Genomic DNA, 26,061 nt, shown 5'->3' with positions numbered 1-26,061 from the left:
TCGGAAGGCGCTGAATGCTGTTCTGATCCTCGTCCAATCTGTCAAGAAACATTTCACTGAGGCATTTCCTGATAGTGATTGCGTAGTGGGCTGGTGCACCATCTTATTGAAACTAATAATCATAAAGATTGCAATCCGACTTACATTTTCGTTTCTGAGATTATTACAGAGGTGTGACAAGACATTTGGATCGCATGGTACATTTAATTGAAAAGAAATGTGTCTTTCTTACAATTGACTTTGATGATTTGAAGTTGCAAGGAAATAATTATCTGTTTCATGATTGATACAAGAAAGAAAAACTTACTCTATCGAAATATTCTATGCTCTTTGGCATAAGTGATGCGACGAATCTTAGCGCAGCAGCTGCTACACTGTTGGCTATTCCTGCGTTTAGATTTATGTTGTAGCCAGTAAAATGTCCAGAGGCTTGTGGTTGGAGTCCAAATCTATCCACAGTGTTCTGCAAAGAGTGAAACAACATGCTTTATCAATTTACTTATATAGTTTCTTTTCTTTCTTAGATAATAGTGTGTGAGTTGACCAATTGTGTGCTTGTAAAACATTATTATGACATTTTTCTGAAATAGATACGACTTCCAAATTAAGCTATTGATAAGCGTTGGAAGTTTTATAGAACAGCTGTATCCACCTATCTATCTACCTGTCGACAATTATCAGAGCAAAATGGTAAAGTGTGAAGAGAACCGGCTTTTTGAAAACAATTCAGCCTCCCAAGAATAGGTTTCGTCTCGTACGTTTACCCTCTATTGAAACGAGAAGTAGTAGAAAGTAGTCATTTCCAGTTTCAATGTTGATTGCCATAGAACAAAAATGATAACAAATAGCAACAAAATATTTTTTTCAAGTCGATGCAGCTTCTTTACCTTCACTCGCATCTCTCTCTCTATTAAAACCGTAAGTGGTGTGAATTTACTTCTATTTCCGGTTTCAATATTGATCTTCATAGAGCAAAAATGGTACGAGATGGCGGTAAACAGTTTTCTTGTAATTGACATTCAGCATTCGGAGAATAGATTCCATTTCCGACTTTGTTTCTATAGTGCTACCGAAATTTCTAGAAACCTTCTGCCACTTCCGGTTTGAATATTAACCTTAATATGTCAAAACGGTAAGAGATAGCACGAAATGACCTTTTGATACGGCGTCAGCATCCTGAAGATAAGTTCCAACTTTGATCTAATTCATGTACTACAACTGGAAGTTATAGATCTGTTACAACTAGTCTCAGTGTTCAGTTTGCATAGTTTGGAAGTCTACCATAGTTTCACAGTGTGAAACAAAACTTAATTATTCTAAAACTATATATATATATATATATAGAGAGAGAGAGAGAGAGAGAGATAGAGAGAGAGAGAGAGAGAGAGAGAGAGAGATCCAATATGTATGTAACTTTTAGGTGGTGTCATTTGTATGCAACATCAAAGGTCTTCCTCTGCTCTTCAACGCTTTTGAATTCGTTGCGTGATTTTTGCTCGCCGTCCTGTTTCTCCGTCGTAGCTTTTGCTTGGAATGATTTTCTGCTGGTGATTATTGCCCGAAAAATTAGTTTCAGATTAGGTTCCTAGCCTAGCGTTAAAGAAACGACTCTGAAATTTGAATCCTGAATCGCGAATAAAAGGGTTAAAACCAACCAAAAAGGATGAACAAACTCGAAAAAGTTTTTTGAAATGTCTTTTCTTTTCATCTCCAACTGAAACAAAGATACATATTAGATATTAGTCTATACTTCAGATCAGGAACGTCCGCAGAAATATATTTTGGCGGGGTTCAAATTCAATATGAGGATAAATTATATTAAACTTTAATTTTACCCCTGAAATCATATTAAAATTATCTCCAGGACCCACCCCTTGCGTACGTCCCTGTTTGAGATGGGAGCAAAACAACAAATTTTATAGCTGCTGTTCCTCATTCCCTGCTGGTTAGATTGAAGGATAGTATACTTACCTATTTTGTTCATTTCCTTGATAGGTGAATAACTTCCAAAACTAACTTTTAATTTGCAATCTGTTTCCAAATACCTTATATTAAAGGAAAGTACTTGGCGTGTTAAAGGAAATATACAGCTTGGGTGAAACATGTAAGGACACATTTCATTTTTACTTTTGTTCTTTGTTCTTCCATGTATGCTGAAGCTCTTTTATTATGTTTTTAATAATCTTTCAGTTTCAATACTTTTGTTATACTACTTATGTTGTACTGCCGTTAATATTAATGGTATAAAATGATTCACTTTTAAACAAACTCCTAGACATTTATTGTTTGATGTTGAGTGTGTGAACATTTATACTTAAAATAATAATCTACGTTATTTCTATTTAAATACCATAAATAGAAGTTATTTACCGTTAAATAGAAACAATCGTAAAATATGCGAGTGATAATATACTTCCGTTTCAATAATTTGACATTACCTGTCCCAGAGCCACCGGAAGAAATTCCGTGTAGGTAATGTGTTGAATCTCTGCAGCCACAATTCTTCTAGCTTCTTGAAATAGTGTTTCGTCACCCCAATGGGGATTGATTGATTGAAGAGATGCAGCAACACGATTGTGTTCTCTCACCCACAGCGTATGCAGTGCTGCCAAACCCACGTGCTCGTTTGCTCTTACATCTCCAGCCTTAAAACATCTGTAAAGAAAGAAAACCATAATCACACTTCATTAAAGTATTAAACTCATTGTTTGAAAAGTGTAGTATTGTCTCGAAATACGCGTTTACTCGCTGAATACGAGTAAGAAACCTCAGAAACTTTATAAATTCTGGTAGAAACCTGCGATGTAATTGGGCGTACAAGGGAGTATACGGCTTATACCTACTTAATATTTTTAATTCCCCCGAATATCAATCCTAAATTTATGAAAGAACGACAGATATGGTGGGTTGGTATACTCTGTATTTTTGAAAATGGTTCAACATATACCGAAAATTCCAGCATTACATCACTGGTGGGAATTTTTGTCAGATCTTACGATGGTTCCTACCGCAGTTTGGGTACAAAAACTCCGAAACTTCCCAGGCCAAAATCTCGTCTGGCCAAAACCTAATGCACTAACATTTTGCCGGCTAAAATCTCGCTTGGCCAAAACTTGGCAATTTTGGCCCCCGTAATTTTGAGCGGAGATGTTTCAGCTACGATATTTTGCCCGTATACCCTCTACCACTATTTGTTATTTGTTACATATCCAATATCCTACATACCAATGTGAGCACAAAATTGATATGTTAAAGGAGAGTTTAATTCCAACTCTTTCCCCATTTTCTTTTCTTTTGTACGTAGATTACCTCTGACTGGCATTTCCTCGACAATCGACGCTGTTGTCGTCTGGAGGCAACAAAGGTTTCCGTCTTCCGGGCTGAGTCCTCAGCTGGCCTCCGCGGAACGTTCGTAGCTCATTGGCTTCTTCACTGGAACTTCCGTAAATCACAGAGCCATCAAGGAAGGCCGTCACTTGGTTTATCTGTTCGCGGGGACCTGCAAACATTCATATAACTTTAATAAAGAGAATAGACTATCTTCAATATTTTTGTGCAACTACAAAGATAAAGCAAAAAAAAAAAAAAAATGCCTTTAACATTATCTTGGACTAATCTTATTGAATGTACTATTTCTTATTTACACAGTTTTACCCATAGCAGTTCATTTGCAAATTTTTTGCCGGCTTTTCCGAGAAAATTTTCGATTTTATTGCTTGATTAGAGATGTTTGATGGAGACTGGTTATTTCTCCTCATTTGAAATAATTTTATTTTTATAATAACATGGTTTATATTTTCTTTACAGACATATATAGTAAAGTATTAAAACAACACAACGAATAGTATTTGAGGTACGAGTGAGCCCCAAAAATGTTGGGATGCGCGTACGGGTGTAGAAAGAATGATCTTATGCCTCAGTAGAAATATTCATAGCATTATAGGTGTTACTATAAATGAAAAGAGAGAAAAATGACGATTTATGATTTACATATACCAATATCAATATCTGGATGACAGCCTACACTTTTTAATTAAGTAGCAGACAAATAGTTAGTAATTTTACCTTTTAGGCAATTCTGGAACTCAGTTTTTTTGTGAAATAATAATAAACTAAATAAATATATATCAGATCAATAACGGATACCTGAGGAAATTACAAAGACAACAAGAATAGAAGTTTAGTATTATTGAGGTCGACAAGCGTGGACTGTGAAGGATTTCGAGTTATCTTTTCATTTTTAATGGTTGTTTTATTATACCAATGACTTACTGTTAGATTTCTGTTGGGGTATGTACATTTAAAACAATAATATGACACCCCGACTCTTAAGATTAATAAAAGAAAATCTATCATTAGCAAATGCAATCCGTTTAATTGCTGATATTATTCGTTTGTAAAAGAAGATTTTGTTCCTACTTACTGTCTCTTATTTCCTTCCCAGTAAAAGAATGTAAGGTTTCTGGATTTCACTGCTCCCTTTTCTTCCTATCTAATTTCTTTAAGTCCTACTATGTCCACCCCATTTTTCTTTAACTCACTCGTCACGGATTGTAGCGTGCCTGCCCTATAAAGACTTATTATATTTCATGTTCCAAATTGAATATCCATTTTACTTTGCTAAGGTCGTGCCAAGTTATCACTCCTATCCCGAGGCTTCTGTGAACATTTCTGAACAAGTGCCTTTTTGTATTAGAGGATGAAGTTGTTAACCTCACGCCAAACCCTCAAGGTGGAGGACCACTCCTTGTCGTCTGTATGAGACTGCTTATTCAATATATTCGCAGCTATCCTCTATATCTAGAGGCCTTCTCCTTGATCCGCAACCTGAGGACGCGCCATGTTGTGGTTACAAGAACCCACATTACATGTCTTTTATACATCTTTCTGAAGGTATATGAACCTTTCTTCTCTTAGCTTGTAGCGATAAAATTAAAATTTTTACCATGTGACTTCCCTCAGAAGCCGGCACTGATTTCTACATTAAAAAAGAAACTTCTTTACCCACGATATAAAGAACGAAGATCAAAGCGAGGACAGTATTTATTTATAGCACAATTTCAATTCTGAATAAAAGAGAAAAACATTAATTTGAGTCAGGATTCCCTTAGTTAAAGAACCTTCTCTGTTTCGTAATCTCTATTGCGTTTGGTTTAAAAGTAATTCTGACAATGACTATTTCATAAGAATTTGTGTTACATAACGATTTCAAAATTGATAAGGAAGTTTAAAGTCTAATGCAAAATTGTTACAGATGTAGTTCTTTCAATCAATCCAGAATCGTTACGAGAAAAGGAAAATTTTGAAGATGAAGTGGAAAAATTAATTCTTTAAATTTACGTGACTTGTAACGCGTTAATTTAGCTGTGGTTTCTCTAATCTAACTGAGCTATCAGCTTGTCTCTTGCAAAATGAAATAATTTCTTGGCATAAGGGAAATAGAATCTGCAAGCTTATTTCTATATCAGATATTTGCTGCACTTCTTTCACATTGAGATCCTTCGTGGCTAAGTGGTTAGTATACGCGACTTTGGCGTGGGTTCGATTCCCGGCGAGAGCTCGTGTGGTTCGGATTCCACGTTAATCAGCAGGTCCCGTCTCATATAGCCTTGCTGTTTAAAGGGCGTTAAACTCCAAGTCGTCATCAACTTCTTTCACACGTTCAATCACAGCTAACAACTACATATTAAATACTGTATAATGAAATTTGCCTTAGTCAGCCACCTGTTCTGAAGAAAATTGGCCAACTTACATAAACTAATAAAGTAAGAATTATGTCTGCATTGTCTCATTGATTCCAGAAAAAATAAGTAAAATAACAATGTGATCAACTTAAGAGGAATAATAATGTGTGAATTATTTCTCTGATTTTAAAAGAGTATGACCAATGACTGCAATGGTCAACGACGCAAATTGTCTAGTTTTAGTAGTAGGCAATTCAACAATTGTAATAATGGTAATAAGTGCATAAACTCACCAAGCGTACATCCTGTTCGTGGAGCAGTTCCTGACCTCGCATATTCCATACATTTCTCACCTTGCCGACCATGCACAGGGTCATTTTCCGGGATCCGAATAGGAAAGCACTCGGGATGGAATTCGCTGAAGTTTACACCACAACATTTTAGTCGTTGTCCTTGAAAACCTGTATTTAAAAAAAGAAGAATACAAATTATATATAATCTTTTTGTTCCAAGTAATCTTCGTATATTCTTTGTTTTCCTATAGTTTAATTTACTACATCTTTTTAAAAAATGTAAGATATGAGTTGATATATCTCCTTAAAGATATATCTAAAAATATTATTTAAAAATGCTTCTACACATTAAATTACCAAATTACTTTTTAACTTGTCTGTTAGAGACACCGACGTTCGTAAAAGTACATACGTTCCCCCAACGACTGTTTTGATCAATAACTTTGCTAAGAATGAACGGATTAGAGATAATTTCTAAAACATATAGAGAACGTAAATCTCCGATATTATTTAAATTTATGTTCTCTTATCAAAGTTACTGATGAAGGAACTACGAGGGGGTGTTGATAAGTCGTTGATCCTCTTCAGTTCCGATACAATACGATTAATTTGGATAATAAAATATTAAATACTGAAGACTGAAAAAAAACAATGTTATCTTTTCTTTTAATATCCAGTATAAGAAAAAGTTTGTCACTGACTGGTGTAGAATTTTCCAATGCTCAACTGAGGGCGGTTATCAAGTATCACTTTCCATAAAAGAGAACTATAAAGGAAATACATGGGACCATGATGTGAACATTAGGAGACAATGTCCCTTTTTATAAGACTATAAAGAATAGATGTTTCGATTTCAGATGAGATTTTGGCACCGATGATACATCCAGGGCTGGAAGGCTTCCGAACCGACCTGATGCACTGCATACTACATTAGTTTAGCTGACCAGTGTACTTCGTCTAAGAAAATAACTGAGAAAATGGATATATTCACGGAACGTACTGCAGTCATTATCACTAAATTTTGTATATGCAGAGGCTTTCAGATAATGTGTCCAAATACTCCAAATGCTCGAAAGCAGATCAAAAATGTCATTGTGTGCAGAGAATAAGTGCGATATTGTGTCATTTTGAGCGATTGGCAAGTGATTTTTTTAGATTATTATTATTATTATTATTATTATTATTATTATTATTATTATTATTATTATTATTATTATTATTATTATTATTATTATTATTATTATTTTATTATTATTTTATTATTATTTTTTTTGAATTGTAAGTATGGATAAAAACTGGTTTCACCACTATGGCCCGGAAACAAAAAACAATTAATTCAGTGGTGGAATTTAGGTTTACCAAGGTTCAAAAAGTTCAGGGCACAGAAATCTGCAGAAAAGGTGCTCAATAGTGATTCGGGACAAAGATGCTGCTAATTGACTACCTACATAAAGGCCAGACAATTCTGTATATTACTGCATACTGAAAACATCCCGTCCCCAGAAAATGTATTAGGTACTGTGTAATGAAATGGTGATCGAAAGTGAGCAATTTCGGTGCCGATTACTTTCTTTCATCAAGACGAGTTGATTGATATAAATGATGCCTGTGTGCAATCACCGGAAACACTCCAACTCCGATACATTGCGGATAATTTTTGACTTACCCTCGTATATTGATACGATACGATATCTAACATTTGTAAATGCAAGTAGTAACATCAAATAGTTAAGGTCCAAACGGGAATTGAATCGCAGTTTATTTTCTGATTCTTAATTTAATTATAATTACAGTAAGAGCAAGAGGTTTTCATTTTGAGCTACAAAACTTATATGTATTTTTATATTAAAATTAAACATTTTAAAATTTAGTAACATTATTTAAAATGATACATGAATATGAAATAAAAGAAGAAATAAAAAAAATGAGAAATGAGCTTTGTATAACTTGAAATGATTTTAATGTTTATTAAAGTGTAGCCTATATGGTTGTGAAGTGTTAATGTGTGATTATTTAGACATCGTGTGGTAGACAATTTTATTATCTTGGAGTTTACTTGTATGTATTGTTGATGATAACTTTTTGGAGTTTGGCGAAGTATTGAGTTAATGCTTTTACTAATTAGGAAACAAACATCTGTAATTATCACAAACACCCCAACTAAAATTTTGGAAATCGTTTGAAGGTTTTATATTTAAAAAATATTCTTGAATAGAAAAATGAAGACACTAAACATTTTTAAACTTTAAAAAAGTAACTACTTTCGAGATATTTATAAAAATTATAAAATTTGTTTATTTTACTTTGTATGTAATGCATTGCGTAAAGTTTTAGTTAGCACACGTACCATTTGCACAAACGGAAAATTATAATGATTACACAATAGTGTTTCTAAAACTATTTTCTTTTGTGTTTTCGATACACATATTAATAAAATTAAATTGTGCCTAAATTAAAAATTTAAATTTTAGGTACCGTTACAACACACCAATTTTATTCTAGTTTGAAAGCAAACATACTATTAAAAATGCTTAAGTTTGGAGAGCTACAGGAAACTTATCACTCAAGCAATAACTATGCATTTCTTACGCTAAGTACAACAAGTAAGAAATGAACAGCTATATAATCAGAATAAAAATGTCAAACATTGAGAAATGAAATTAACATCATATTGAATGGAAAATGGTCTACTTTATTTGTGCATAATTCGGCAAACTCTACTTATATACTTTTACTTTGAAGTCAAATAGGGAGGAAAATCCAAGATGTTTGGCTTCCATAACTTGAATAAATGAAATTCGTGAACGGTTCTATAACTTTATTCGTGTTGAATCATCTCCATAAGCCTTCCAAATATAACAATGAATTTAATTAGCGGCAGCCTTTGATAGAAGCTGCATCGGTAAAAATTTAAATCTCATTGTTACAAACTAAAGGGAAAAAAGTTATCTAATTATTTTATAGAACTTTCTGAAGCCGTATGAACCTTTTTTCCCTTGGCTAATAGCGATAAAAATTTAATATTTTACAGACTCAAAAACCACCATCCAATTTAACTCTCTATTATCGTGGACCTTCTAGGCCTCAGGTCCGCTCGCATTGATGCCTCTTTTGTATCAAAATACTCTATCTACAAAATTAATTATGAAAACTTTTTTAAAAAAAAAAAAATCACTAAAACATCAATCAGGATTTTGTTGACAAAATTTAGAAATATCGTAATTTAGAAACTTCGTATTAATAATAAGAATTTGCATTCTCTATCTCTCTCTCTCTCTCAACAGAAGAAATAAACTGAATGAAAGAAAGATATTGTTTCCTTTCCATGTGTTTTGTATTAGAAAATGAACAAATCACCTGTATAAACTTGAGAATTTCGGGATTTTCTGACCTACTATATATCCCGTTCGATATGGCCTTCTTTTCATCTTAAAACAAAAATAAAAAATAAAGATTTAAGGAAGGCTACTTCAAATTACGAACGTAACAGTTTCTTCTCTTCCAGTGTTTTGCACTCACCTGACATCTGTGGTGTATGTGAGATATCATGGTACACAAATTCTCCCCATACCGCTGCCAGCGCCATCAGGTGAGGATGTGGAAGATCCGCATCGCGATGGATGGACAGAGACACCTCGCGAGCACTAGGCAAAAATTGTCCTCTGGCATCTTGTCGTGGAACGCTGACACCTGTTGGTAAAGAAGGAAATTATTCTGTCTACTTTTTAATCATTGGGTGAAACACGAGATTAGATTAGATTTTTAGCTTAACATTCCTTTCAGCAGCGAGACTATATGAGACGTGGACCTATAGCTTAATATGGAATCCGAACTACATGAGCTCCCGCCGGGAATTGAACCCGTGTCTCACGCCAAAGGCGCGTACGCTAACCGCTTAGCCACAAGGAATCTCGAAACAGCATTAGACTGTCTAATTTAGACAATAAAATCAAAACACGTCTCAATCTTTCTTATATAAGGCTATATGTATTAAGTAAACCAAATAATTTTGTAGCATTCTTCTCTATGCTTCTCCACCTTCCTTAGGTAAGCTGGATGAGAAAGGAAGGAAGGAATAAGAAAGGAAAATAAACTTTTGAATTAGTAGTTGAGACTAATGTGGTATATTTCAGTCCGTTTAGACAGCACCCCTCTCCACCTCTTCCGAATTTAATCAAAATAGTCTCAAATGTTTGTGCTCGCAAAATTGGTGTTTATGCACGAAGCCATTTTAAGATGTTCAAAAACTAATTTGAGGCGGCTGTCTAAACAGCAGTCCTTACTACTGACAATTGACCATAGTGATTTCAATCGTTAGTGCTTCGTTTGTGTACGTTTGTGCAACAAAAAATCTCGTTTGTGTACAAAAGGGAATGTTAGATTTTGGCATATCTCTTTTGTGCACTGCCTTCCAATTGATATCGATGGGTTTTGGTAGGTTTTTGGAATTGGATCTGAAGTAGGGGAACTATCACGATTGAAGCCAAATTTACAGTATCCACGGCGCTCTGGCCTAAACCAAAGAATAAACTGATATTTACATTCTATGGAGGACAGAGACCATACTCCATAAAATTCTATAATCTAACAAACCTTGCAGAATTTGCTCTGCATGAAGCTCTGAAAAATATCATAATTTTATATTTTTTTTTATTTTCCTATTTACCAAGAGCAAATTTGGCATATTCCCTATTATAATGTCATGATTCGGCTCTTGGTTCTAATATAGAAGGACTAGGACATTTGGAATCAAACTTGTGGGATCAATAATTCTTCGCCCTAAAACTTGAAACAAACTAATAATGATAATAATAATAATAATAATAATAATAATAATAATAATAATAATAATAATAATAATAATAATAATAATAATAATAATAATAACAATAACACACTTATCTATTTACATATACAGAGGGACAGGAAGTATATCCCTTTCGCCAATCGGTAAGTTTGGGAAGCTGGTGCCAAAATAAAGATACACAAAATCTCACACTCCGTTTTAAACAAAAAACGAGAATTGTTTTATCTACTAACGATGCCCTAACGGTTGAGATTATTTTGGTGCCAGTTGGTGTTAGTGGGTGGCTGGCGCCTAAACTAGAGACGTCAATATCTTACGTTGAGCACAAACGAATATTTTGAGTGCACAAACATATACAAATGATGCACTAACGACTTAAACCATTTTTGGGCCAATCGGCGAAGGTGGGGGCGGCTGCCGTTTATTCAGCGTCCCAAATTTGTTTTTGAATATCTTAAAATTGCTTTGTGCACAAACGTTTGAGACTATTTTGCTGAAATTCGGAAGAGGTAAGAGGGCAGTTTAATGGACATATGTTCTTGTTCTTTCTGTCATGTAACAGAGCTTGGCTCTAGATTGCGAATTATTATTTTCCTAGCAAAAATATCTTCAAACTTAAAATATGAAAAATGAAATAATCCTTTCTTGCTTTTTTTTTTACATTTACTAACACACAGTGAGATACGACGTTACTGGAATCGATCAATAAATATCGCATTTAATTACAACAGTACATATGCATCTTCCCAATGGATACACTTTGCATTAAGCGTAGGTTTAACTGTAATTCGATAAGTATAATTGAAAATCCTTACCATCTCCATAATGTGCTGGTAAAAATCTCAAGTACCGTGTGTTACTGTTCCCCCATCTGGGACTTTGGACATTGTTACAATATCCACTGAAAGCTCTGTATTTACGGGGTTGACAAGGGAAGTCCACCTCGACGGGGCAGCTCTTCCCCAGCACTGTTGATCTTACGTCCATTATCGGCATTCCATATCCCACTTGTTCTGCTGTCAAGTGGTAGCTAGAAGAAAGCAATAAGAATATAGAGATTTTAGAGATGTAGTAGAAACTACACATAATGAATAATTTGTTCTATTAAGATAAGTGTGATAAACATTGACCATTACATCATTACATTCTATATGATAGCAAAGGGATATCGGTAAAAGTGTTTACTTCTTTACTATCAAATTCCTTGCAATGGAACTTTCCTTGGGGGCTGCGGTGCCTCAGTGGTTGAGCGTTCAACTCTGGTGGGGGCCTTGGTTCGATCCGAGCTCGCGCCAAGTGAACTTTGTGGTGGACAAACACCGTGTTTTCTCGAGGTTCTCCCGTTTCCTCCTACTTTCTTCATTTATTTCTCGTCATCATGGTCTCCTTTAGCCTAGCCGGCATAAACGTGAGACGTAAAACTTGAAGATTTAATGGAACTTTTCTTAAGAGAAGTGCAGTGCTAAAGTCTTTAATTTGGTATATGTTCCATAGAATGTAAATGAAAAAATTAGTGTGTGCCAGACCAGACTCTTAATTACATTATCTCACGATGCCCAGCTAATATAAAAAATCCTGTCTCACTCAAAGGCGTCTCTCGAGAGAAGTCAAAACGACACATATTAACACTTTATTATTATAAGCTACAGGAACAAAATTTAAAATATGTACTAATTATTATAGTACATAATTTGTAACGATCAAATGCATATTAATTCCCTCAGCTTGTAGGGAGAAAGTTTTAAATTTTACTGATGTGACTTCCTTTATAAGCCACCACTAATCCTACCGGAAATTGAATTTGAGAGAATGCGCGATAACCGATTGGATGCACAGAAGTACAAACCTTGAACAAAATATTTGAAAAATATTAAAATATAATTTATGAATAATGTATTGTTTGATAACAATTATGGTGTGCTTGACCTACCGCGATGAAAACGCATAGTCTATTATTGTTAGAAGTAAAGTGTCTTCTAGATCTCACTTTGATATGAACTCTCTCGACTTAGATTTCAGATAATTAAGACCACGACTTATCTGACTACTTCTTGTTTGTCCAAGATATTTAACATGCATTCGATGGTATGAAAACAATATAAAGCTTTTCAAATAAAGGTAATAGTTCTCACGCCCGCAGCGTACACAATATTGTTTTTATTCTTAGTGTATCACCATCATAGGTATTCTGCACAGGTAATTTATGCAAACTTAGAAGTTTCCATGCTCCACAGTCTACAGGTAACCTCTTCATCGATACAGGTAGGAATTTTCTCTTTTAATTGCGTTTATCTGCTGTAACCATTTTCATCCTATCCCTCTTTTTCATAGCGCCATATCTTCTACCACGTATTTCATGACAGTTCTTTCTCAGCAAACGTCAGAACAAGTTTTTCTTCCCTTTTTAATTACGTCTAAAAATGTTATTTTCTCCTCCAATATTTCTAACGTTTCCTCATGAGTTTTCCGTTCGACCAGGTAATTCATTCCATTCTTCTCCACACCCACACTTCAAAAGTAGTATTTTTATTGTACGATGGGTAAAATAACAATGTAGCTAGGTGCGTACGCAATATATATAATTGATTTGATGTTTATATGAATTTCGAAATCGGATAAACAAAAATCTACAATATAAATTCGATCATAGGGTCACAGACTTCTCGCTGTTCCCTATAAGTTCACTTTAGTTTAAGTAAATCAAATGAACATAGTTTAATCAAATGAACAAAATTTTATCTAAGTTCAATTTAATTAAATGAACAAAATATTGTTTAAGAGTATTCAAATGAACGAAATATTATATAAGTTTAATTTAATCAAGTGAAAAAATACCATATAAGATAATAAAATCCAATAAAAATGTATAACTTTAGTTTAATATTATTTATAATTTTTAAAATATTTAATTATAGTTAAATAAAATAAAGAAAACAGTAATTGAGTTTAGTTTAACTAAAACAGAAACTAAGTTCATTTAACTTAGTTTAATCAAGTAATGACATTTAAATTAACTGAATGATCAGATTATTAACTTTATTAATCAAATAAACGGAATATACTGTATTTCAATGTATTTTAATAAAATCAAAAATAAACATTTAGGTTTAAGATTCTATAAAGTTAAATTTAATCAAAAGAGTAAGATATAGTTTTACTTTATCCAAAGATCGAAATATTATTTACAGTGAGTTTAATCAAATGTAGAAACTATTATTTTACATAAATAAAATAACAAAATGTTATACATTAAGTTTAATAAAATATTATTTAAGTTTAGTTTAATCGAATAAAGGACTTATTATTTAGCTATAACTTATGCTAATGGATTGTGTATATTAAAGCATACAAAACTGTATGGAAGTTTATTTTAATTACATGATAAAAATATTACTGATGGTTAATTTAATCAAATAGACAAAATATTATATTAGTTTATTTTTTTTAGCAAATATTCAAGTACGATTCAAACTTCGTTCAAAGAAATTAGTATTTCAAGTTATCAATTGAACAAAATATTATTTAAGTGTAGTTTAACCAAACAAAATATTATTTAAATGAAATTTAAGAAATTAACGAAATATTATGTAGTTTAATCAAATGGACAAGATAGTATTTACCTAGGTACATTAATTAAGTGAACTAAATATTGTCAACGTTTTGTTTAATGAAAGAAAACAAATTTGGAAGAATAAATTAATCGAGAAACGTAGTTAAAGGAAATAAATTAATAATTATCTAAATTTAGAAACTAATAATTACCTAAGTTTTAGATATATCAAATGAACAAAATATTAAGTTTTTTTACCAGAAAGGATAATATACTTAAATGTAGTTGAAGAAAATGACAACAGACATCTTTCAATTTTATGAAAGAAAAAAATTGTTAAAATGTAATCCTTATAAAATTAGGACACCTCAGTCTGTCAGTCATGCTCCAAATATTTCACAGGTAATCTAATAGTTGTCGCTACCTGCGTTGCCTCCTACCTCAAGCCAGGAGATACCACTAGCATGCAGGCAATTTGCAGACAAGTTGAGGTCTTGAGGGGAACAATTATTTTCAATAAACAAAATACTCGTATTATTTGAGGATTGTTTAATGAGATGGATGAAGATTATTAAACTTTAAATTAATTAAAGGTACAATTTTCGTTAATAAAATGATATTTTTCTTTAATTAAATGAACAAATTGCTATTTTCTGTGGGAAAACTGTATTTGCATTACTATTTTGTTATAGTATTTATATTACTGTTTTGTTCTCTTTTTGTGAAAAATTTTCAGCTTTCAATTAAAAACAATATTTATTTCTTTTTAATGACCATAGATACAAAAATGTGCTTCTCTTCTTATACTAGTGGATTAAATTAGATACTTCAAATCACGATTATAGCATCTATAATCCATTGCTAAAAGTTCGAACATTTACAGTACACGTTATACCGTGCTTATTTAAAAATTCAACATTTATTACTATTTAACATAGCAACTATATATATATATATATATATATTCATTTAAGTACACATTCTTAGACAAATGACTACAGAGCTCTTGCGTGGATAAGCAGTTAACGTATGCGCCCTTGGCATGGGAGACATGGGTTCGATTCCCAGCGGGAGCTCATGTGGTTCGGATTCCAAGCTAAGCAGTATGTTCCGTCTCATATAGCCTTGTTGTTGAAAGGGACATTAAACTCACAGTCAACTCAACTCAACCAAATGATTACACTGGTTGATGCCGAGTTGAGCCTTGCTAGGGTTGGTTTTCTCAGATATGAACTCAAGAAGTGACTTGTACCCCAATTTAATCTGTAAATCCAATTTACCATAACCTTCTTAATCAATAAGTTATACTTCATTTCTAAAAAGGACATTAAAATCCAATCAATCATCGAATTTCTACTCTATATATTTTTATGTATATACAATTCAATTTGTACTCTATTTACGTTTCTAACATGTATTTCCTAAAGGTTGAGTGTGAGCAAGATAACAGTGTTTTAACTTCGTCATTTCAAACAATAAATAAATAAACAATTTGTTTATCACTAAATCCTAGAATTTACGTTATCCTAAAAGAACTATGCATATATTTTATAAATAACATTTTTAACAGTTGCACGAAATCTGAATGTAACACCAAATTTGGTTTAAAGTGATGTGGCTAAAACTTTCTGTGAAGCTTCAATCAAAATCTGTCCAGTATATTTAAAAGTAAAAATCGAGTATGTATATACTCATTCAAATTTTCAAATTTTATCTACTCAGAAGAAACATCAACAAGAGAAATTCTGATTCAATAAATACATAATAAACATACAGAATGTGTAAGTAACTGACTTACGCTTGTCTAATATATTTGGTAGCTTCTTCTGCGACTAGAGCGATGCGTGTGAGGTTCCTTGCTGAAACCTTCGTTCGATGGGATGCTGCCATGAACCACGCCGGGGTTCCTGGTCTTTGTTGAGCACCTGAAACGACAATATAAAATCATATAGACCTAGTTTTATTTTTTATAAATACCATTTCAATTCAATCTGTGAGTTAGTGAACTAAATCACATTCCAAGTTCAGAAAGTAATTCATTACTACAAGAAATTATCTCGAAAATTGTATGAAAGAATTTTACGTATAATTGCCGAACTTTGTGAAGTGAATTTTATTCCATAAATATTTTGCACCTAGAGACAGAATTTTCATGTAACAATGGTTATAAATGATGTATACGTACATTTAGAAATTATTTTTGTAAAGAAAAAAATTTGACCTATATTAGATCTTTTGTTTTTCTCATGCGAATTAAAATTCAAAACAACACTTTGTTTAAAGTAAACAGATTGTTTCTTTTGTACCTAGGTATAATGTTTTCAATGAAAATTCCATTATTATGTTGAGTTCATTTTGTGAAAATTTCTAGTTAAAAACTTCAGGGTCTCTGATATATAATTATAAACAACTAACTGAAATGCCTGCTCTTGACACGGGAAAATGTTTACGGAACGTAATTTAACACGTTCCTCTTTTGTACACACATATGTATGATAGGATATTTGAGAAAAAGACAATAAGATATTCTATTTTTGACATAAATTTTGAATCTATCTTAGAATTTGCCCTTTAACAAAAAAAAATACCTGTAAAACGCAGATTGAAGTAGATACTAAGTGTCAATTTCATTTAATATGGGTCAGCCGTTTACTAGTGATGCGATCACAAACAACAGACAATGTCAACGTCAATGTGGTGAAAATGTTATACAATTTTTAATCTCTTCGCCCTTAATTTGGCGAGATGTTCGGATACTTATTTTTAATGAGGAGTTTATATACCGACTGTCATTATTCTAACTTGAGACGCTCCTGAGGTACCCTACTCTTGGCAAAAATTGTGAACCCCCTACAATCTTAGAATACGCTCTTGAATCAAAATGATATGCTGAAAGCTTAGCATGAAGTAGATATTAAATATGTTTCAAAATTCATTTGAAACTGCTCAACTGTTTTCCTGTGATGTGGTCACAAACAACACACAACGTTCCATTCAACATGGTGAAAACAATATAGAAAATGCTCCTCTTCTTCTCTCCTCTTAAAGCGTTCGTAACTTGAGGGACTCGTGAGATTCTCAATTTTTCGCATAAATTATGATCCTCGTGTCATCTGCATCCACCCTTAGGAGAGACATTTTAATCAAAGTATCATTATATAAAGCCAGGGCGAGGTAAATGATAGCAATATTAGAAAATTTATTTCATATGGTTCAGCCGTTTTCCATTACTCAATCACTCACAAGATCAGTTTCATTATTATATCAGAATTACGCTAGTGAGCCTTATAATTGTAATATTAGTACATCCGTTACTCCACACAGTAACTCTTGAATGAAAGCTAATTTTTGTATTCTGTTTTCTCCAATAGAAGCTAGATAAATTATTTCGGCTGAGTTTATTAATGGAGTTAACCCGTTACAATTCTTACGGATAACGGTGAATTTAATGTTCTGTACCGTCTAAAACTCAATATTCTCTAGATTCTATGCAACCTGTACTGCAGCAAAGCATTGTTGCTTGTCTACGATAAAAGGATGTATGGTTTGTATGGATAGTTTTGCGTGATTTTCTATACTGTCTTTACCAAAGTTTATTATGTCCATGCTATTATTTAGATCCGAACAGCATATTTTGTTCAGTTTTATCATTACGTTCTTGTCATGAAAAAGAAAAGTGTAATACAATCGGTTCATTGCATTGTAAGTTACTGCGAAAATCATGTAGACGAAAGTATATTCGCTGGCAATTGTATATCCTGCTTAAATTTCAACCAAGTCCTTCTGCATATTGCTTTCAGATTTAGGCATGAGATCTTGACGCTGAGCTTTATTTTTATTTGTATATTTATTCATTTATTGTTTTAGCTGAGCTAGGGGAAATTTCTATGCGTTTACTTTACGGTTTCGTTCACCGCTTACAATAATTCAATAATCCACGAAACTGATAATTTTTATATTGTACACGTCGATAACAGGGTATACTAATAAAGACAACTCTGATTTATCTACTCCATTTGATCAATCTTTAAATTTGGTTTACCGCCTTACTAATAGGCAGCCAACTACACAATACACCATGTTTGCAGTATGTTGGCTGGAGTAAATTAATGATAACACTGTTTCCTGTGTTCCTTTTACAATTTATTCAGACATTTCTCGTAAGTGGAGTCTCTTCTCCGTTTCATGGAACATGTTCATCACTACATTCTTAGTTCCATTATACATATAAAAAAAATGACGATGTTAAAAATAACTCTTTCAGCATGACCAGTGACTTCCTAGCGTATTATTAATTCGTAATAATTCTCATCGAGAGTTTATATTAGTTGTTGCTTTTCGTATGAGCAAAGATTCATGCGGTATATTTGATATTTATACCGAGTAGTGAACAACGTCTAATTTCTGAGGTTCGTTATGAAAATAATTTCCGTGAGTGTATCAATTTTTAGACATTTGCATCAGTAGAAGTAATTCCGTCTGCTGTTCCTATGTGCACCAACAGTGATAGACAAATTAACTTGTTTAAAATTTGTATGTGTGTGTGTGTGTGTGTGTGTGTGTAATGTTATCATAAAGTATGTAGTGTGTTTAGCTCCATTGTGCTTTTTTCGTTTCCAACTGGCAAACACGTGTACTTTTTGAATTCGATGTATGTGGTTCTGAATTCGATCGTCTGCAGGCACACTTGCCTCCAACACTAGTAGATCCTTGAAAAGGAACATAACTTCAAATATCATTACGAAGTACCCCTACAAAAGTTCACTGGAGTTTTATCTACCTATAAGTCTCAATGAACTTTTGAGATAAATCAACCTTACAACTGGACTAAATACTTCTTTTCGGTAAAAATTAAACTACGCAACTTGATCCTTAAAATTAGAATTTAATGGCCTAGTAAGTACTTACCCTTTTTGTAGATTGCAGGTTCAAGTTTATCAAACCTTTCATTTACTGCTGTTTGCGCCTGCGCAATGAAAGAATTAATTTCGGTCGGTGATAAGTGTGGCATTTTCACTTTTGGTCCCGCTGGTATTGGGTCGATTTCAACAGGCGGATGAAGATGTTGAGTGCGTGCTGCGGGACGAGGGTTTGAACTTGATTGCGCCACGCCCAAAAGTAGGCATGACGTCAGTAGCCTGAAAAGAAAAAAAAAACATAGAAAACAGTTTAGCCTTGTAAATTGTTGCAGAGATATACATTTTTGTCTTAGGCCTATTATGGCATTTGAAAGATTAGGTGTACTAAAAGCAATCGACATATCTTAAAAGTTAAATTTGAGGAGGATGAAACAAACCTTTTTCTAGTGACTTTTTTTGTTCGGTATTGTGTCTGAAAAGTCTTTGTCAGGAGAATGATAAGAGCTATTGACGAACAATTTTCAGATTCGAAAACAGCATGTTCGATTTAACCTACCGTTTCCGGTGTCTTCCCACTTGCGACAGTCCTATTAGCGACAGGAACTGTTAACTGTCCTATGAGCGACCGATTCGATCTGTTAACTGCCCTAGGAGTCACCGATTCGTTCATACTAAGATAATGGAAGAAGATAATCTTCTCTCTTCTTTAACTTGTTTCATGCTAATGTGATTTAGAACCTAAGAACATGTACTATGAAAAATTTCGCTCTACCTAAATTTAATACGTGAGAACGCTCTCATTACATTAACAATCTTTTATACGTTTTTCCTAATATTATATTTTTGAATTAATTTATATGAATACACTGACTATATCAAGGGGAAAACTAACTAAATACTTAGAGTAGCTCCGCCTTTGTCTATGATTCTAATATAATTAAAAATTTCATGTTAAAATTTTACGGAGCATAAGTTTAGATTGAATACGTTTAAGGCATAAGAAAGAAATCAGAAAGAGGTAGAGGCGCACGAAGAAAATTTTCTAAGGAAGGGCATCTCCATGTTTGCTGTATCACGTCTGGTATGTCTGGTATTTAATATATGGGGTTTGCTATATTACGTATACATTTTTGTGAGCCAGGGGGACAAACCACTGCTTCCCATCGGGCGCCCATGGAAAGAGGGTGTTCACCACTTGAGGGCAGCAAAGAAATCTAAAAACACGGCGTATTCGAAGAAATTATTACACAAGTTACAAATCTCTCGCAGGACTTATAGCCCAGTAAATAAAGGACCGCGAGCTGAAATAATTTAGAAAAAGCTGAAAATTTCAGGATTTGTTTTTCATGTGATCTTAAATGAACTATCAAAAGTCCCCTAAAATCCCGTGTGCGCTTCATCCTCAAAATGGCGGCCAAAGATGGCGGCCGTCCGGAATGCGCATGTCTCCCGATTTTAGCTTGTAACTCTGAGACTATTTAAGATATTCCAATTCTGTAAAAGCACTTTTGTTCTAGAAGCTCTAATCTATAACTTTTCTTAATACTTCTTTCTCGTAAAGTTTGACACAAAGCCACCATTTTCCATTAACGTATAAAGTGATACATTTTGAAAGTCCTGCTCTTGGATTGGATGTAGAAAATCTCCAAAACCGTTAGGAATTCGCAAACAATGCTCAAAATAGTTTAGATTGAACATTTAATTAGCTTTGTTTTAAAAAAAGAATCATCCAAATCTGAATACAATTAGTCGAGAAATTCGACTTTTTTTAAAAATATAGGTGGACAGAGCTGCTTTGTTGTCAGCCAATTGTCCATATTGTGTTCCTTTAAATCTTTTTTTTTTTTTAGTAGCGTAACAGCTGGTAGTCTATATATTATTATATTCTAAACATACATAAATTTTAAGCTAATGTGGTTCATAGTGGTATGAAAGTAAACAGCAAACCCCTGCCTTCTTATCTCAAAGAATGAAGCAAACAAGAAAAGAAAAGCAGATCATGTCTAAAAATAGAAGCATCAACAATGCATTCGTACCACGTCTGCCTAGAAAGAAACAATTCCTTCATTGGAAAAAAGTTGCTCCCGAGGATCCACAATTAGTAAAATTTTTTGTTGAAAATATAACTAGAAGTAAGAAAGGTGATTCAAATATGTTATCTCGGATGCATATCATGATCTGCCATTCAATTATTTCAATGTGTCGGCCTCGTACGTTTATATCACCAATCCATCTAGCAATTGGAGTTTACTGTTTGCGATACTATGGATTTCGTCAATATATACATAGATATACTTGCATACGGTAGGTAGTTTTGGAATATCAGCCAGCTACGCTGAAGTAAGAAGATATGAACATTCTAGAATGTGTTCTATTATTTCAATCCAAAGCGATCATTCTCAAAATTTGATTCAGTTTGTTTATGATAATGCAGCGAGAACATTAGATGGTCACGGTACTTTCCACAGTATGGGTGGGATTAAAATATGCACACCTAAAATAAATAGACAAGATTTACGTATAGAACGTGCTGTACTGCCTTCAGCAGTTATGGTATCCGCTCTTGCTAGAAGGGATATTAAATTTTATAACAAACCAACAAACAATGAATTTTTAAATATTGAAACAGAGTTTGATACCGGTAGAAAATATGATAGTACAAAATCTTCGATATGCTAATTTTCACAGATGAAGTTTACTTCTCATGCATCTCATAAAAGATTCACCTAAGCCAGGGTGGAATGGTTTCATGCTCACTATCACTATGACCACCGGCAGTTTGAAATGAGCAGCATAACTGCAGTTCCTTTCCTCAACTGGAAATCATAAAATTTCTGTACAATTTACACTTCCTTTCTATTTACTTGTGACGAAAGAAAGAAGGCGGGATGGGATTCTTGTATCGTTACTTTTGAACAGCTTCTGCATTGGAAGGCAATGGAAATAAAACATCTGCTCAACAAGATAGTGATTTAGCTAAATTAGTTGTCAGACAGGGGGGATTTCACCTTCTAATGTCATACTTAGGTGTCGTTGGACATATTATCTGGTACTTTAATTAGAACTTTGGGGCTTGTTGTATGCGCAAAATACTGTGGTACACATGTTAAATGGAACTACATATGCAAGAGCACTGAGATCACTAAGCACTTTTTGACTTATGTAGCACCATCAACAGATTTGCAGTTTAGTTAGAGACCTTGAAGAGAGTAATATATGTTTCAGTATCTATGAGTTGACCATAGGTACAAAAACCGTAAACGACTTAAAGGATAATCCAGGCATTAAAATACTTATGACCTATCTAGCCGAGTCAAAGCTGAACTGTGGCTTCAAAGTTTGGAACAAGTAAGATTAATAATACTTTATATTCGAGCGGAGTGTCCTGGAGACTGGGACTTTCATATTTATACGGTGAAATGCATGATTCCAAACTTTTAAGCAGCAGGATATTTGAACTATGCGAAATCTACACAGTTTTATCTGCAACAGATGGAAGAATTGGGAAATAAACTGAAACCAGCAGAACTTGAAAGATACTTTGATGTGCGAACGAAGGATTGCTTTTGGAGTGGAAGTGCAACAGATATGGTAATTGAACAGAGTTTGATAAGGGCAATGAAAGCTTCCGGAGGATTGAGCTATGGGCGGGATATTGGCTGGCTCGGTCTTATCTTTTCCAATTACAATGGAAGTGAGTGAAACCTTAGAAAGTTTCTGTGAAAAATGATCGTCAGTGTCTGAACAGCATGTAGAAACTAGACCTTTCGGTCAGGAGACAGATGATCAAGACATCAGAAAACTTGAGCAAGCACCCTTTTTACTGAACTCTGAAAATAAAAGACGTTTGATTGACTTCTTCAAAACCCACGTTAACTCTTCAAGCATTACAGTGTACGAAGTTAAAAGAGATGCAGATGCTCTGATTGTCAGCGCAGCTATTAATCTAAGTAAATAAAACACTTTTGTTGCTGTAGTAGTAGGAACTGACTCTGACGGCCATCTTAATTACTCGAACAATTCCAGACACTACAGTGTACTTTGTGAGGCCGAAAACAAACAAAATTGAATAGAAATGCTTCCACATTGGCAACATCCAAAGGAAACTAGAGTCACTGAAGAACATCTTTCACAGGGTGTCTTCATGCTATCACAGGGTGTAACACATCATCATCTTTTTTCAACAAAGGCTGCCATCAAAATTCTTTAGAAGTAGCAAGAACTATCTAAAGCGGTCACAGTCTTCCACCAACCCAATTTAGATCCCCAAACAGTCATTAAAACAGGAGAAAAATTGGTTACGCGGTTGTATGGAGAACACAATCAAATTTCTTTAGACGAACTTCGATATAAGCCTACAACAGGATAATGACTAGAAAACTATCCTCAAAACTCAATTTGGCAAATTTCCCTCTTACAAGTGCTGCTGCCTCTCAACACAGTGTATGTGTTTACCTTCAAGTACACCAATGATTGGGGAATTATTTGAACCCAACAAAATGGGGGTGGCAATTAATAGAAAGTAAATTGTTTCTAGTGGCAATTAATAGAAGGTAAATTGCTTCCAGTGCAATAAAATTGAAAGCTGATCCTGACAATCTGCTGAACCTTGTATCTTGCCCATGTAAGATAAGAACACAGAAACACTGTGACAGCAAATGTGAATCTAGAAAGGCAGGACTGACTTGTTCCAAACTCTCTTTCAATTGTCGGGGAAATATTTGTTCAAATATGTTAATTCCTGAAGACTCTGAAGACCACGAAATTTTCATGTATTAAAGAAGGTAGGTGTAATACATATTTTAAAAACTTTTTTACTCCCTTTTTGACTATTTACAATGAAGAATCTACTTTACAAGGGAGTTCAAATAAGATGTAAAAACGGATACTTAATTTTCAACAATGGTGGCTCGTTGGTATGTAATCAGTGAGGCACACTACATAACTGTAAGTTGGGTTGTGTGTCTACAAGTAGACTCAATGCAAATTGACCATTTGGTATCCTTATGAATATACAACCAACTTAGTTATTCCGTGTGCACCACCGGTTGCATAACAACTATCCGCCACTGTTTTCAATGTACTTAAAATTAGATTACTCTTAACAAAATTTACAGAATAGGGCTTTTATTTTTCATAATAAAAGTGCTTTTTACAGAATTAAAATATAATAATCCATTTTTGGGGGCGGGGGGGATATCGGACCAGTGTCCTCTTTGGTCGCCATTTTGGTATGAAATTCACATAGGTTTTATGACAGTTTTGAAATTTCAGTTTGGAATCCAAGGCATGAATGCCATAAATCCAGTACAACTATGAATTAAGAAACTTTAGGTGCTGGACTAATAGCGATTAATTTTTATCCAACTACATTTAATTTAAAACATCGAATTTCTCGACTAATTGTATTCCGATTTAGGTGATTCTTTTTTTAAAACAAAGCTAATTAAATGTTCAATCTAAACTATTCCGAACATTGTCTGCGAATTCCTAACGGTTTTGGAGATTTTCTACATCCAATCCAAGAGCAGGACTTTCAAAATGTATCACTTTATACGTTAATGGAAAATGGTGGCTTTGTGTCAAACTTTACGAGAAAGAAGTATTAAGAAAAGTTATAGATTAGAGCTTCTAGAACAAAAGTGCTTTTACAGAATTGGAATATCTTAAATAGTCTCAGAGTTACAAGCTAAAATCGGGAGACATGCGCATTCCGGACGGCCGCCATCTTTGGCCGCCATTTTGAGGATGAAGCGCACACGGGATTTTAGGGGACTTTTGATATTTCATTTAAGATCACATGAAAAACAAATCCTGAAATTTTCAGCTTTTTCTAAATTATTTCAGCTCGACACCCTTTTTGGTCCTTTATTTACTGGGCTATTAACAGTTCGTCTAGTTATAAGGTACTATTTCAGATTGCTACACGACAAAGTCAAAACAAGGGAGGAAGGCAAATTAAGCAATTAGTTTACGTTTTAGTAGCTTGCAATAGGGAAGAAGGTAGTTTAAAGAGTTTGTTTACCTTTTGCATTGTTTAGAGTGAACTGCATTGTAATTGGTGGGATTGGTTGAGAATAGCCAATCAGATGTAAGGGATCTCAAAACCTGTCTTTTGTCATTGACGTTGTTTTTTTTTTTTTTTTTTTTTTTCATTTTATTCATGCCGAAACTGTTATACGTTTAAGTTTTTCAAAATAAAATATATTACTGTGCTTAGTGAGTAAGTAGATTTGAATCAAATTAAGTACAGAAAACAGCTTTTGAAGAAAGGGGATATTACAACTGGATTTTCAATAATTGCATACGCATATATACTTTTCATGGAAATATCCCTGTTGTCTCGTTAAGTTATTTGATATGTTTTATGTCAAATATAACTCAAAATTAAAATAAGTTTTATTTGCACCCACAGTAGAGGAAAATATATTTGACGAATAGTATCACTGGCACGTACATATTTCATACCAAGGTTGTTCGGGCGCTAATAACGCCAGAGGCAAACATACTTTACGAGAGGGAATCATATCATCTTCCATCATCTCAATATAAATCAATTGGTCGCTCATAGGACAGATAACAGTTCCTGTCGCTAATAGGACTCGTTTCTGGGACTAATTCCCGTTTCCATGTCGTGATTGTCTGTCAATAATATTGCCAGAAATCTATTTTGGGGAGGAAAGCTCCAACTAGGCGCAGTTTTACCCTAAAGTGTCCCAAAAGTTTCTGTGCACTGGAAGTAACTCCACTTTAACATTATTTATGTAAAATATGTTACAAAAGGATCTACAAACATGTCAGTATAAACTTTTGCACTTTAATGTAGCGAATATCTTTCTTAGGATACATGTAATGTTGTTTACATTTC

At 33.7% G+C, this 26,061-nt stretch overlaps 1 protein-coding gene across 1 annotated transcript in view; it reads right to left on the bottom strand.

Moving 5' to 3' along the window:
* The window catches only part of LOC145688412 (uncharacterized), a 207,291-nt gene that overhangs the window by 58,106 nt on the left and 123,124 nt on the right, over nucleotides 1-26,061 (bottom strand). The window contains exons 2-9 of the mRNA XM_081762619.1: nucleotides 19,243-19,472; nucleotides 16,133-16,259; nucleotides 11,600-11,814; nucleotides 9,497-9,667; nucleotides 5,978-6,145; nucleotides 3,310-3,499; nucleotides 2,439-2,655; nucleotides 308-463 (exon numbers count right to left, since the gene is read on the bottom strand). Of these exons, the coding sequence (XP_081618745.1) occupies nucleotides 308-463; nucleotides 2,439-2,655; nucleotides 3,310-3,499; nucleotides 5,978-6,145; nucleotides 9,497-9,667; nucleotides 11,600-11,814; nucleotides 16,133-16,259; nucleotides 19,243-19,472 (1,474 nt within the window). The remainder of the gene's footprint in view (nucleotides 1-307; nucleotides 464-2,438; nucleotides 2,656-3,309; nucleotides 3,500-5,977; nucleotides 6,146-9,496; nucleotides 9,668-11,599; nucleotides 11,815-16,132; nucleotides 16,260-19,242; nucleotides 19,473-26,061) is intronic.

Source organism: Thermobia domestica, chromosome 1 (genome assembly GCF_964235325.1).
Source record: "Thermobia domestica chromosome 1, izTheDome1.hap1.1, whole genome shotgun sequence".
Taxonomy (NCBI): domain Eukaryota; kingdom Metazoa; phylum Arthropoda; class Insecta; order Zygentoma; family Lepismatidae; genus Thermobia; species Thermobia domestica.
Note: the sequence above shows the minus strand (reverse complement) of the source record. Positions and strands in the feature narration are given on the sequence as shown.